This window comes from Aristolochia californica, unplaced genomic scaffold, assembly GCF_029961685.1.
Source record: "Aristolochia californica isolate CCGP_79_NKW_82.1479 unplaced genomic scaffold, dmAriCali1.0.hap1 SCAF_15, whole genome shotgun sequence".
Classification (NCBI taxonomy): domain Eukaryota; kingdom Viridiplantae; phylum Streptophyta; class Magnoliopsida; order Piperales; family Aristolochiaceae; genus Aristolochia; species Aristolochia californica.
Window position 1 is genome coordinate 1,419,842 of NW_027181826.1, and position 14,876 is coordinate 1,434,717.

A 14,876-nucleotide genomic window follows, 5' to 3' on the forward strand; every position below is an offset into this window, starting at 1 on the left:
GGTTCCACTGAATGGGACGCTTCAAACTTCGCAAGATTTCTCATTCTTATGCAACATGTTTCTCACTCCTTTCAGAAAAGAAGGGGAAAAAAGAGAGTCAATCAACCATTTCTGAGATTGAATATTGTATGAAATGAAGCATAGGCCCTTTTTCTCAGCCATTTTCATTAACTTCTCAACAAAGGAAAGTCTGCTCTAGCCAATTTACAGACAAAAGCTGTTCTGTCATAGCCTTATATGGACCTAAAGCAAACTGGTTGATTAACAAAAAAAAAAAAAATTATAACCTTGTGCTGTAATCAAGCATCCACAATGCAGGCTGGTAGCTACAGAGCAGTGTTATACTTTATATAACAGAAGAAGAAAAATGACAAGAACCTTGTCCATGGGCTACAATCTGTCCGAATGCATCCTGTCCAACAGATTCAATTGGGAAGATCTATCCAGGAGGCATTGCTAATGGCTTCCTATCTTTTCCCCCCTTTTCTGTAGATATGAACCTGCAACACATTACGACTACCCTGGTTTTTGCTGCCAATGAGCTCAAAAGCACAAACATCCCCAGCAACAAGGTTATTCTCCATTACACACTCACGCCATTTGTTCCCAAAATTCCAACGACCCTCACCTCCCTGGGTCATGTACATTGACCAACGCTTCCCTTTGGGATCAAGCAAATCCACTTTTGGAGTCGTACCTTCTTTTCCAATCCCACTTTCTCTCACAAAAGCCTTCGGAAGTCTCTGCATTTTTACAATCAGAAAGCCTAGTATTAGGCAAGTTCCCAAATGACATGGAAACTCAGTGACAGAAGAAAGGATAGCCAAAAAACGCATAATACAAGACAGTGAAAGGAAATCCAAGCTAAACCAAATTCCCTTTTATCATCATGTTAACTTCCTTTTGACTCATTTATCCTTTAGAGGCTGAACTTATTTGCTCTCTTACTAGTGGCAACAGTTAAGTTTGCTTGAATAACGCCAGCAGCAACACAGAGAAGAAAAAAAGATGGTCATAGTCGTTAGCCAAAAAACAAATATAGTTTACCAAACAAAAAGGATTTTGCTACGTAACTTGACTCAGCAGATGTGTGAATTACCGAGGGATATATCAATATTAACAGGCCTTACCTTTTTAGTAAGTAAATTTAATAAGAGATGACATCCTTGAAAAGGAATTTCCCATTCCTTCTACAATGTGAACTCTGAAACTCTCTCTAAAACTCTATATTAGGACTAAAACGAATCTAACTCATAACAGTGATGATTGTCACTTGTTTCTAAACCAGAAACATCTCTACTTATAATCCAATTATCTTAGACTTAATTGAAAACATTATTTTTGGAGAACTGTTATCTTTAAAAGGGTCATTTCAAATATGACTTCTTTAGGTGCTGTAATTCCAAATATAGCCGTCTAGATAGTGTATTTATGAATAGACCTAATTTCACATAAGGTCAAATAAGTTTGCTAAATTTGTGGGCAGATTAGTAATAAACAAAATTGTTTAAAAAATTATTAAATAAAAATAAAATAGGGTCCACATGTGGGCCCCTTTCAAGAATGGAAGGGAAAGACACTCCCTCCCCCTCCTTTCCTCACTTTGGTTCATCAAGCAGAGAGAGGAGAAGAGTGGGGAAGTTGTTCCCTCCTTTTTTGTAAGATCCAGGAGGGGTAAGAGAAAATCACTCTAGCTAAAGAGAACAGGGGAGGAGACTTTTCTGGGGCAGCAAGGAGGGGTGGCAGAGTGGGGGAGTTCTCCCCTGCCTCCTCCTCTCTTCTGTGCAGAGAGAGGAGAGACAAGGAAAAGAACAAAGGTCTCCCCTCTAATAGCACAATCTCATAGTATATACTGTTACAAGAGAGGGAACAGCCATAATAAAGAACATGAGATCTTACCTCTCACTATGTTAAAATAAAAATTAAGAAAAAGAGTGACAGTTGAATTGGTTCTTCTCACCTCTATATGTGAATTGGTTCTACAAATACAAGAGTACAACAGTAATTTGATCTATCTAGGGAAAAATTTCACTCCTAACATGACAATCAGAAAACCTGATAACACAAGCAGTTTGTATTATAGCACTCTGATTTAAGAACCAATGAACTACTTTCCATGTGTCATACTCATGCTACTTCTGTTTATTGGACGGTAATCTTTTTGGTTTTACTTTGTTATATTAAAGTTTCTGAAACGAACTAACTCAGTTTATTAAAATACTCTTTTCATTAAAAAGGATAATAGGTAGACACTAATATCTATACAGGATGAATGCTGTGAACTTCACTTGTTTTATGGAAAAGAAAGGATACAAATCATCATAAAGGATTCCCAATTGTAGACAGTAATAAGATCTGTTGCAATTCCAAAAGGGAACATTTGTTTTAGTTTTAATTTTGTGTCTACAATTGTAATTCTTAAGTATATTAGAGAACTTCTAAAAGAGTGAGTCTCCAATAAGAGAAGTTATATCTAAATTCTAAGAAAAACAATATTTCTAATTTTTTAATTTAATTTAACTTGTTTAAAAACTTTGCATTTTCAGAGAACTGTCATATTTAAAATACTTAGGCTTCTTTTACCTTAGAATTCTCTATTTGGAGAAGGCAGATTTTATCTTAAAACTCTTTACTTTGAGACTAATTCTAACCTCAAAGAATCAGAGGATAACCAATATAATCAATAACTTCAATTATAGACACCATAATCAAAATTGAAATAAAATGCAGGCAAAAAATACTATACTACTCTATTGATAGTGTTAAAAGACACCCACATGTGTAGGGGTGGCATGACTAGTAAATAAGGAGAACATTCATAGAGATGACATAGAATTGTAATTATGCAAGCTGGTATATGCCATCTTATGATTTTTTCTTTTTAAAGCATGTAGCCCTAAGGGCATTGTAGTCATAGTAAACACCTTCACAAAACTATAAATATAACCTCAAGGCATTGGGTAGAGCATTCAAGTCTCTTCCTCTGGCTCAAATTCGTCCATACACCTCTCTCTCTTTTCCTCTTCCTTCTCTCCCTTGGTATCTTCTCTCCTCTCTCCCAAGAGCTTGAGTTTCTCTCTTCTCTTGACATATTTTGTGATAGTCTCTATGTTGTGAATCTAAACCAAAAAGTCCACCTGTGTCCTGCATTTGGAATTACATTGAATCTTATTATTATCCAAAATTGCCTTATTATGGGTTTGTAAGCTTTATTTCCCTCACAAACAGGAACTGCAAAGCATTCATCCTGCAAAGATATTATTGACCTTCTATTATCCTGAGCATTAAAGAGATAGAGAAGCTTGAGAGCAAAATTTGACTTTGAGTTACATCACATGAGAAACTTTAGTATAGAGAAAAAAAAAAAAAAAGGGTAACTGTCCAAGAATCAGATGTAGCACAGATCTGAAAGAGAGTTTTTTGGGTCTCAGACTAGAGCTGTGTAATGCAAAGTTGTGTCATTTTCAGGTTCTTGATTGTCATATGAGTAGTAAGAAGGTTTCCTAAGTGTCTCATAGATCAGAGGTATTTCCTAAACTGATCAAATTACCATATACAGAGGTTGATTGATCTGTGAAGAATCATTACAACTAATGTTCTCCCTCTCTTATTCTTATTTCCTCAATAACACAGTAATATCAACAGTGATAAGAAAGAAAAACTGGGCATACGGCTGTCTGAGATAATTAACTCTCTGATTGAATTGCAGTACTTATTTCAGTTCTTATTTCTTACTTAAGCTATCATACATGAAATGTATATACAATCCATAAACAGACGCACTTAAACTGTAAGAAAAAGCAGGAACATGGCTGATATGTAAAGCTTACAATATCATTGGTCCTAAATGATTTGTAGATCACAGCACTATGAGGATTATTGAGATTGAAAGGGCAAGATCTATGCGCTTTAAAGACCGGTTTCATTTGCTCATTGCCGTCTTCTCTCCTTCTGATACTTCTATCTACTCCATGTGAAAGAAAGAGGAAACTGTTAAGAAAATTGAAGGAAAAGAAGACATTAAATACAATAAATGTACGATTTTGGCCTCACTTTTCTTATATCTACAAAGACAAAGGCGAGTGGAATTGGCCCTTTTTTCTTTTGCAATCTGCTGATCTTCAACTGAGGTGGATAACTCATCATACCCCTGCACTGGAACTTCCTTCTCCACTCCATCTTTACCAAATATCATGACCTCAAAATTCAATTCACCATCATATGTAAAACTCAGGAAATCTGCAAATTGCAATGAGTTGTCTTTCACAAACTTTGTCCAGCCATTCAGGAAGCACCAGCTGGCTCCAACTTTTTGAATCTCTACATGCCAGCATCTCCCATTAGCATTCGTGAGGACAGATCTGTCTTTTAGCTTTCCCTTTATATGTCCATTAAAAGATGATGGTATCCTCTACAAAATGAAACAGTTAAGAGTTACATTTCCAATAGCTAAAACTATGAATGAAGGAGAGATAAAACCATACAATGAATAAAATTATATTTTGCAAGTGAAGGCATCTCATTTGCTTACAGGCCCCTTTTTCTCATCTGAACCCATTATTTATTTCCTCTTTGTGTTGAATCCAAGTTAAATTTTGATATTTCCAATTATATCCAAGTTTACCACCTTGTACCTAAAACTGATACACCACAGAGCTACTTTGTCCAAACCCTGTATCAGCTAACGTATTTGAATATATATCAGGTATTGCTGAAAAGAGAGAGAAGCAACAACAAAATTTCAAAGTCAAAGAATGCTAAACAAGCAGATTAAAATGACTAGGAATCTGGACAATAGACTTCTTAAGAAGACAACTAAGGGCTGTACATCCCAAATTCTCAGTTCATAAGGCTTAACAACCTCGGGCAATGTAAGCATTGAGACACCAAGGGGGTGAAGTTGTATAGGCTGCATCACCCATTGATCATTTGTATGACGTAACACTTAATTGTCCTAATAAGGCGTGGTAAGTAGTTGAGACTGCTGTACCAGAAAGTAAAGAAGAAGGCCTCCCGTTTTGCACCATGGACATATTCTACAAAGAGCTAGTACATATCAAGAGTTAATGCCAACATGACTCCAGGTTTCACAAGCTCCATCAAACCCATCCCAACCGGGGAGGCTCAGTGAGAAATAACAGAACAGAATAAGGATGAGACCACTCATCCCTCTTCGTTGTCACAATAGAACACACATACAAAAAAAAAACAACCGAAGCAGCAAAATCCCATTTTTTCAAGTAAGCAATGGGGCTTTCTAACAGCGAAAAACAGAGAAACAGAGAATGCGGATGCCAATTGGGAAAAAGAACTTCTTACCATTCTCTTTGCAAAATCTCCGAACATGATTTTGACGAAGGATGGCTTGTGATCTTCCGCCGCAGCATCACAGGGTGCCATTGCTGAAAGAACTAATCTCCTACAGTCCTACTACAGAAGTCTACCACGCTTGCGATAAGAGCTAAGCACGATGGGCAGGTTTGCGATATGAACCAAGTAAAATGGGCAGGTGGCGAGGATCACACGTGCCTTCCACGTGACGACTACCAGATGAATCGCAATTCAGTTTCAACTTCCAGCACTTCTTTCGCTGTTGACAAATTTTCCGGGCTTCGCGAAAACAAAAAACTCAAAGCAGGAAGACGAACATTAATACCCGGCTCTCCCCTCCATCCCCCTCCTCATCAATTCGAATCTCCACTGTGCGTCCTGAAAGAAACGTGAAAATGAAACCGAAAAATCATATCTTGCGAAACGACAAAAATCATTATTCAAACGTCTACAGGTTTTTCTGTTGAGCTGCTGCTAATTACAATTGCCACGTCACAACTAACTGTCATGGCAGCCTATGTGGCAACCCATATGACTGGCATATTGCCCTCCTCGCCGCCGCCCTCCCGCCAACCCGCCTCGCCGCCGTCCCCCTCGCCTTTTCTGAGAAAAAGGAGGCCCTGCCGTCCAATCCCATCGCCCTGTGTCCTCTCACCCCTCCCGCCGACGAGGACGAAAATTGAGGAAAATGTGGCAACCCATGTAAGCTAAGAATTTTTACCTCCACGACATATAGGATTTCTGCGACCTCCAAGTACCTTTCTCTCCATGATTGTTCTTCCCGATAAGATTGAAATCCTCAGGTACAAAATCCGTAGTAGTGACAATGATAATCGCTTCGATCGGTTTCACCCACCTGCTGCTGACTGACCAGGGGCTCTCTGTGTAAGGCCCATTTACTTCGACCTAGGTCATTGATGTAGTCCAGGAATTGGGCTCCACTGTTTACGGAGCTACCTGATTGGCTTGATAAAAAAAACTCTGGAGATTCCACCAAAATCAAGGAGACAGGATCTATGCGTCCTACATGTTTGAATTGTGTCCGTTAGAGCGGTACACAGACTTCTACGGCACAGCGGATGAGTCCAAGACTGCTAGACATCGCGTCTTCGGTGCTCCGCTCGGTTTACGTCGGAGCAGCGTAACGTAAGTGGCTCATTCTACTCCAAGAGGAGCAGCGAAAAGATACGCCTTCCAATAAGAAAATGCAACGTGGAAAGTCTCTTGTCGTTCACTTGAATCAGTGAAGGAATCTGAAGGTGACTAAAAAGGGAAAACTCCCGTGCGTCTGCTGGTGCTTCCAGGCTGTTTCCTAGTCAGAGGATCAGACGGAGTCGGCGCCTCTTCCTAAGCTGTGCCAGAGCTTCCGCTCCTCCGGTCTATTTGATCTACTTTGCTGCCCCGAACCCCTCTTCGCGGTTTTAAGGTACCAATTTTGTCTCCTTTATCGTCTTTTTTTTAATACATATAATTACGCCTTTTTTTTCATGGAAAGACCCATTTTATCTATCATGTTGTCTCCATTCCAATGATTGAAAGGCTTGCATGATGCATCGTTCAACCTGAGTGTTATTTTCCCTTCCGAAAACAGTTCATGGGGAGCTAAGGTAACCATCTTTAATCTCCCCCATATTGTCCACTTCTTCATCCAAGTCGGATTTTCCTCAGAGAAGGCGACCTGTTCGAGCAGGCTGTTATACAGATTTTTATTTATAACTATTACCTCTACTTAAACTTTGTTTCTAGAATGTCTATTGTACAACAGTTTCAAAAAAAAAAAAAAAAAAAATTCCGTTGTATATAATGCTTAGACTTGTATATAATCGATGTTTAGACTTGTTTGAAGCATTCTTGTAATTTTATGTATCTTTCGAACTGGAGAAGGTGGGTACTTGAGATTCTGAAGTGATATATGCCATTAATTTGTTGGAGACGTTATTTAATGTTTTGAAAATGATTGATAGGTTGTGTATATTAGCTCGTAAAATTAAATGACGTTAATTCTTGTTAAAATATATTGTTTTTTGAAGTGTCGTTTCTCTAAATGTAGGCTTTTTCTGTTCTTTCTATTTTTCTTTAATGTGTTCTGCAAAGTATGTTTATTAAGTATGGTTTGATATATTAAGCCTATTGTGCATAATAAGGACTAATTTTTTCTCTTTCTTTTATTGTTTTCTTAAGTAGAATGGCGGGTGATTTTATTTTAAAAGAAGAGAGCTGCAAAGCAGCGATCTTCATGCTATACGAAAAAGTAATGCATGGCAAACAGAGGGAACTAACAGAGAGAATTAGATAGATCTAATAGACAATTATTATTTGTTGTTTCAATAGTTGGGTTGTCTGTTTCTTTTACAATTCTACTAGCATAATTAATTTCATGATGCACTTAGTGTGTTTTTGGAATGCTACTGGTAGAATTTATACTTTGATTTAGGGCATTATGTTGTTTGAATTCTTCTAGCAGTGTTTGCAAACAAGTCTATTTATCATTATCTAATTCTTCTTCTCTCTTTCTTTTTTTGGTTCATCTTTGCTAAAGAAATCGATTGTTTTGTCACAGCATGAATTTTACATGTCTCTAGTCATCTCTCACATGAACCCATGTTGCTAGCTTGGCGAATGCTGCAGTGAACTAGTTAGCGGAAGATGGAACTGCCCTCCCTGACTTAGTGTTATTTGATCCTCTGTAGTTTGTAATGGTTCGGAGTTGTTGTTTTTTTTGTTTGCTATAATTTGAGGTGGCCCCCCCGGTTGTGTGGGGTTCCTTCCCCTTCTCCTTTCCTTCTTATAAAAGTCAATCATTTTCCAAAAAAGAACATGAAGTTTACACTCTCAAGGATAAATTTCACTATGAGAGTTTTACATGGTAGTTTAGTTGTTATGTAAGTTTTCGGTTTTTATATCTGACTGCTAAAAAATTAATGTAAGTCTGTCATAAGATTATCAGTGAAAGATGAATAAGTTGATGATCCAATTAATTTTTGGAATTTGTGTATAGAAGTTATCGTTCTTATTGAGATAGATATACATATACATGGACTAATTTTGGACATCAACTCAGCCATAAACTTAAACACTATCTTGCACTCACAGTGTTGCAGCTCATCTCAACACTTACACAAAACTAATCTTGCTCTTTTTATGTGCAGCAAACTTAGTCTTAAGTAGTATTTTTAATTCTTGGTAGTCCCTATATATTGGTGGCCTTTGCACAACAACATTTTGCAAAATTGTCAAAATAAGATGTTGGACATGTTTGTTTGCTTGTTTGTTTGCTTGTTTGTTTACTGGAGTGGGACGGAGGGAGGAGAGTCCTTTGAGTTTTGGTTAGTGTTATGTAAAAAAATATCTTACGATCTAAATATGAGTTAGTGAGCTAAATATGACAATGTCATATTTGACTGTTAGAAAAAATACTATGAAAGATGATCACTATCTTGCACTAATATAGCATGTGGCCTAGTTATCTTTCGATCAAATATCTTCTGTTTATCCTTGTAGGTCATGGCGACTGATGAGGTGGAACCTCAAAGTCCTCATCAAGACAAAGACAATTGGGAGCCGAATGTAGGGATGGAGTTTGATTCCTACGATCAAGCATTTGAGTTTTACAATGAATATGCTGGAAGAAAAGGGTTTAGCGTTCGAAAAAGTGCGTCACATAAAAATAAGGAAGATGTAGTGGTAGATAGACGATATGTTTGCTCAAGAGAAGGTTATCGTAGGTATGATCGACGTAGAGAAAATGTTAAAAATCCCCGTCCATTGACAAGAACTGGGTGTTTGGCAGGTATTTGGCTTCAACTTCAATCTAATGGAAAGTGTAAAGTGACAAAATTTGAATCAGTACATAATCATGTAAATGTGCCTCTGAGCGAGGCCCATATGTTGAGGTCACAAAGGAAAAAAGTTAAAGCTTCAACTGCCCAAGGTGATAGTGGTAATGAATCTAGTGGTGCAACAAAGAAAAATAGTGAACAAAGTGAGCAAGGTGGTGGACAAGTATATTTGGAGGACCTTCGCATTGGTGTAAAAAATTACTTGCCTCACAAACGGCAAAAAGTAATGGAAATTGGGGTTGCTGGAGCAATTGTAGAGTACTTCAAGAAGATGCATTACAAAAGCCCTTCTTCCTTTTTCTCAATGCAGTTTGATGTTGATGATCAATTAACAAATATCTTTTGGATAGATGCACGATCAATAGTAGATTATGGGCACTTTGGAGATGTGGTTATTTTTGACACCACATATAGAGTAAATAACTTTGTGAGACCATTTGGATTGTTCCTTGGTGTAAATCACCATAATCAAGCCGTAGTCTATGGGGCAACACTACTCTACGATGAAACTGTTGAGTCATTCATTTGGTTGTTTGAAACTTTTCTTAGTGGGATGTTTGGGAAGAAACCAAAAACAATTCTGACAGACCAATCAGAAGCCATTGAAAAAGCCATTAGCATTGTCTTACCTGATACAAATCATCGGCTTTGTACATGGCATATTATTCAAACTGCGGCCAAACATCTACCGCATATTTATAATAGTGTAACGTCATTTAAAAGTGATTTTAATAGATGTGTATATCAATGTGAGGATGTTGAAGATTTTTTGAAGGCATGGGACAATATGCTTGAAACTTACAATTTGAAAGAAGATGAGTGGTTGCAGGACTTATTTGTGGAAAGAGAAAAATGGGCTCAAGTGTATGGAAGATGTGCATTTTGTGCAAACTTGAAGGTTACACAACGGAGTGAAGCATTCAATGCGCTCTTACAACGACATTTATGTTCTAAACTAGACCCAATTCATTTCCTAGAGCATTTTGAGAGAGCAGTTGAAGAACATCGCTATGGTGAACTTAAGGAGGATTTCAAGATGGTTACCACTACTCCAGTACTATTTCTAGAGTTGCCAATTCTAGAGCAAATGGCAAGACTTTACACACCAAATTTGTTCCAAATCTTTCATGAAGAGTGTAAGCTTGCTTTCACGCATAAGGCTCACTTTGTCGAAAAAGAGGGTAGTGTAATTTTATATTCTGTTGCTGGTAAGAACACTCGTAACCACATTGTTAGATATAATGAAACAGATTGCAGTTTTTGGTGTAGTTGTTATATGTTCGAGTTCACAGGTGTTCAATGTTCCCATGTTTTGAAGATTCTTAATGTTTTGAATATTGATTTTCTTCCACCTCAATACATATTGAAGAGGTGGACAATGGATGCAAAGAAAGGAGATATAAAAGATAATAGTAGGTCTGTCATAGATGTGGATGCTCAGGCAGCAATAGGGAGACGGTATGCGGATCTTTGTCACACTATGGTAAAGATAGCAGCAAAGGCTGCAGAAACAGAGGAGTCTTATTTACATCTTACATGTTCCAACGTGAAGGTAATGGGAGAAGTGGAGGAAATTGTGAGAAATATAAGTCTGGTAGAGCCTTCTAGATCAGCCGAAGAAGCAGTTGCAAGTCAAAATTGGTAAATGTCAATGCCCATAATGTAGAGGTTGCTGTTAGTCCCACAAGCATAAAAAGAATGGGGAGTAAAGGAAAAACTGGTGATTTCAGTGAGACACGAATATGCAGTTGACTGATGTTGAATCAATAAGCAACCCTGTACTTCGGCAATACAATTTACAACACCATGATGATCTCCACTTTTGCTTCTCATTGCCAACTGATTATTCAGTCAACAACTTTAACTCTTCAACTTCAAAGCTGAGGTAGTTCTTTTGGCTTAAATGGTATATTTTATGCATGTTTATATTGTGTCCACTTGTAGCTGTATATATTGATCATCCAATTTACATTCACAGGCATGTACTATATGCAAAGTGCTCTATGTCATTCAACAATTTTGGCGTTTTGTTTGTTTGTGATTGCAAGACTAGAGGAGGGGCGAAATGTCATTCAACAATGACACTAACTTCGACAGGTTATAATAAAAATGTTGATTAGTTTATCTTCATTACTTATTGGTGATTTGTTTTTGTTTTTGCATAATTCTTTGAAATGAATGATGTTGCCATCTGTCTTTTGTTTCCAGGATGCATGTTATCCCCTTCTGTGTCGTCAAATCTAGAAAAATGACCAAGAATTGTGTAGTCATAAGCCTTAACAAATTTTCAAAGAGTAGTGAGGAACTCAGTTGCCAATAAAACAGGTCAGTTGAAACATTTATGTATTTACATACTTCTACTATCTTTATTGATCTTCTTCCTTCATCATTATTGTGTAGATATTAGAAAGCTAAAGATCTATCAACTATTTTGAAATTATGTATGTGAACAATGGGTTAATAAATTTTGCCGTTGGGTAGTTAGCAAAGGAGCAGGCAGGATTCAGCGAAACTGGAGTCTGGATGAAAGATTAGTTCTTGACTCTTCCCAGCAGCCCCCTTCTTCACTTTATTCTCTTTAATTTTGTAATGTAATTCCTAGGTTCTCTTGACTCCTTTTCCTTGGTTTTGTCTATAAATTCTTTCACAGATACAAGTGTCTGGGGATGGTGAAGGGTAACAGTCACAATGATGATTGTATCGATTTATACCAAAGTTGGGGAAGAAGCATCATAGTTTTGATATCAAAGGCAAGCTGCTGATGCTGATGATCTCACAGGATGAGATGATGGTTGCAATATTGTTAATTAGTTCTGGCTGTGACAGGTGAGTCTCTTATCTAAAAACTGTGACCATTATTTTAGCCAATTATTGTTAGTTCATTTTTCATTGGAAATTCTAGAGAGTCCCAAGATTGAAAAATCATTTTTGTTAATAACTTTATTGTGAATCTGCTGTTCACCTAGTTTTAATGTAGCATCGTAACTATTAGTGAATTATGTTTAAACCAAAACAAAAAAATAAAAAGTATCAGCCCAAGTGTTGTATGACTCACTTCCCTATTCTTTTCAAAGAGTTCTGGTAATGAAGCTTTTGTTGCAGCCCTGCATCTACTTTGCGCAAATATCAGAATTGAAATGAGAGTGGAACTTATGTTATTTGTCACCTGTGCTTCTTCTGGTTTTCGACTTGCTACCTAGACTTTGTAAGATCTAGTAAATGAGTAGAAATTTGTGCACTAATTCAATCTTTGTTCACTAATGCAATCTGTGTTGAAGTTGTTCTGTGATATACAAATTCATACTTATCTATGCTGAGTATAGTAGGATTGAGGGCTCTATCTTTTATTGTAAAAATAAAAGAAATGTCTTACAATGTCTTTGAACTAATTTAGAGAAGAGATTGAAAAGTCAGGTTGTGATTTGCTCTTCCACCAACTACTCAAGACATTGTTGAGAACAGATATATGCAGAAGAGACAACATTAATAAGATATTAATAGTATAACTGCAAGAAAAGGTCGATATTTTTTCACAAAGCCTTACTCACATGGACTAAAGTCTGGGGTGCTTTGGAAGGACAGAAATATTCTTCCTCGTACTTAAAGATTAATTACTACCAGATAGAAATAGATCATCTGTTAAAAAATTAATTTTGTCAACTATTTTATTACTTAGTTTAAATGATGATATATTTTATTAAACAGAAAATTAAAACAGACTAGTCATCTTAGGAAACCTCCTTCCCAACTAATAAACTCAACATTTTTGGGTGGAGGCCCTCACGTGTAGGCACGTGGATAATTTTGGGTGGAATGCCCACATACAAATACTTGCTCTGATACCATGTGAAGTTGGGTCTAAGGCCTATCCCAAAATGACTACCCATCTTAGGAAACCTCCTTCCCAACTAATAAACTCAACATTTTTGTACTCACTAGCCCAACCCATATAAGAGTACTTGCTCTGATACTATGTGAAGTTGGGTCCAAGGGGTGGAGGCTCACATACGAGTACTTGTTCTGATATCATGTGAAGTTGGGTCCAAGGTGTAAGGACTATGGACACCACTTATCTCCCCATTGGCATGATATTGCCCACTTTGGGCCTAAGCCCTCATGGATTTGCTCTTGGGTTTTTACCCCAAAAGGCCTCATACCAATAGAGATAGTGTCCACACTTATATATCCATGATCCTCCCCACTTCCAACCAATGTGGGACTTTGGTCGTATACCCAACACAACCCTCTCCCAAAATGACTAGTCAACTTAGGAAACCTCTTTCTCAACTAATAAACTCAAGATCTTTGATTTCACTAATCCATGTGGGACTATTCCTTAACACTTCTTCTCACGGGTAGGCACGTGGATAATTTTGGGTGGAATACCCACATACGAGTACTTGCTTTGATAGCATGTGAAGTTGAGTCCAAGGCTCATCCCAAATTGACTAGCCACTTAGGAAACCTCTTCTGCCAATAATAAACTCAAGATCTTTGATCTCACTAATCCATGTGGGACTATTCCTTAATATAACAATATTATTCAAAACAAAATTTTAACATTTCAGAAGCATTTTTATTGTCATAAGAACTGGACTGGGTTTTAAAAACCATGTGACATGGCCTTTTCTGGCTCAACTTGATCCAAGAGCTGGTTGGATTGACACAGCATCATTATGCTTTGTATACTGCACATGAAAGATTCTTAAACAATACTCACATGTCGATCATATGCTTTCACTTTACTAGGTTTGCCGCATGTTGTTGAGCAACCACTGTCAATGACACAGGGACCAGCTTGTGCTATGAAGAGGTGCACGTTTTTCTGTTATGACTTATGATACTCTCTCTTGTAAAGCTCGGTCTAGTTTTGTCTTTATGAAAGATGGTTGAATTTAAGAAATAGTTTAGGAGTTGGACAGTCGGAAGCGTTGAACAAAGAGGGTTATGATTCTATTAGATTTTCATATGGCATTGACTTGTATGAGTTTTTTTTTTTAAGGCTAGGTGTGGAATCGACTATGGAGTATCTCATCAAAAAAGCTAATATACCTGTTCTCTAATTCTATATCCCAAAACAGTGGATGAAAATAACCACATTTGGTGAATCATAACGTAAGTCCCTTGTTCCAATTATAAATCCTAAAACAGTAGATGAAAATTGCCATAATTGATGAGATTCAGTACCATGAAACATTGTATATCCAATGATGAAAAAAGACTGATTTGTGGTCAATTGCACTTTTCCGTTTCAACAGATTCTATCCGGCTGAAAAGTATCATACTATCATCCCCATTTTATCAATTCAGAATAGAAAATATGAAAAATTTATTCGAAAGGAGCTGTAATGGCAACCACATAAAAAAAAAGAACATGTAGAAAAAAATCAGTTTCTTTGTACAAAAAGAAATTGGATTTGTATTTAGAGTTGTATATTTGGATGCAGTTAAGTAGTTTTTAAACAAAAATTTCCAAACAGAATTTTCATGTTAGTCAAATTAACTAGATGAAGAGTTACTTACAATAAAACTTGCAGATGTTATGTATCACTCATACATCCACCATTAGGCTTAACAGTCAGTCAGACTGGTTAATCTGGCTAGGTTAGCTTTTTGGTAAATCCGGGCCTTAAAATCTCTTAGACCTGATGATCAAAAAATAAAAATCTGTCAAACCTAGTGGAGATGACAAATCTGTTTGAATCT

The 14,876-nt window shown here is 37.0% G+C and overlaps 2 protein-coding genes across 6 annotated transcripts; one reads left to right on the plus strand and one right to left on the minus strand.

Moving 5' to 3' along the window:
* Nucleotides 1-154: 154 nt before the first annotated feature.
* On the minus strand, nucleotides 155-6,209 carry LOC137952217 (putative B3 domain-containing protein At5g66980). 2 transcript variants are annotated; one of them, XM_068799295.1, is made up of 5 exons: nucleotides 6,053-6,209; nucleotides 5,320-5,709; nucleotides 4,054-4,411; nucleotides 3,831-3,964; nucleotides 155-743 (listed from the first exon to the last, which is right to left on the minus strand). In XM_068799295.1, the coding sequence occupies exons 2-5, from the start codon at nucleotides 5,398-5,400 to the stop codon at nucleotides 468-470; spliced, it is 849 nt and encodes a 282-aa protein (XP_068655396.1). In that variant the 5' UTR covers nucleotides 5,401-5,709; nucleotides 6,053-6,209; the 3' UTR covers nucleotides 155-467. The 2 variants fall into 2 exon arrangements, with proteins under 2 accessions (XP_068655396.1, XP_068655397.1); XM_068799296.1 differs by lacking the exon at nucleotides 6,053-6,209 and adding an exon at nucleotides 5,814-5,978.
* Nucleotides 6,210-6,648: 439 nt separating this feature from the next.
* LOC137951999 (protein FAR1-RELATED SEQUENCE 5-like) lies at nucleotides 6,649-14,313 on the plus strand. Of its 4 annotated transcripts, none has more exons than XM_068799038.1 (6): nucleotides 6,649-6,938; nucleotides 8,833-11,055; nucleotides 11,149-11,267; nucleotides 11,379-11,495; nucleotides 11,652-11,996; nucleotides 13,920-14,313. In XM_068799038.1, exon 2 carries the CDS (start codon nucleotides 8,836-8,838, stop codon nucleotides 10,813-10,815), a length of 1,980 nt encoding a protein of 659 aa, XP_068655139.1. In that variant the 5' UTR covers nucleotides 6,649-6,938; nucleotides 8,833-8,835; the 3' UTR covers nucleotides 10,816-11,055; nucleotides 11,149-11,267; nucleotides 11,379-11,495; nucleotides 11,652-11,996; nucleotides 13,920-14,313. The 4 variants fall into 4 exon arrangements, with proteins under 4 accessions (XP_068655139.1, XP_068655138.1, XP_068655140.1 ...); XM_068799037.1 differs by having other exon boundaries at nucleotides 6,649-6,757; XM_068799039.1 differs by having other exon boundaries at nucleotides 6,649-6,757; nucleotides 11,656-11,996.
* Nucleotides 14,314-14,876: the final 563 nt, after the last annotated feature.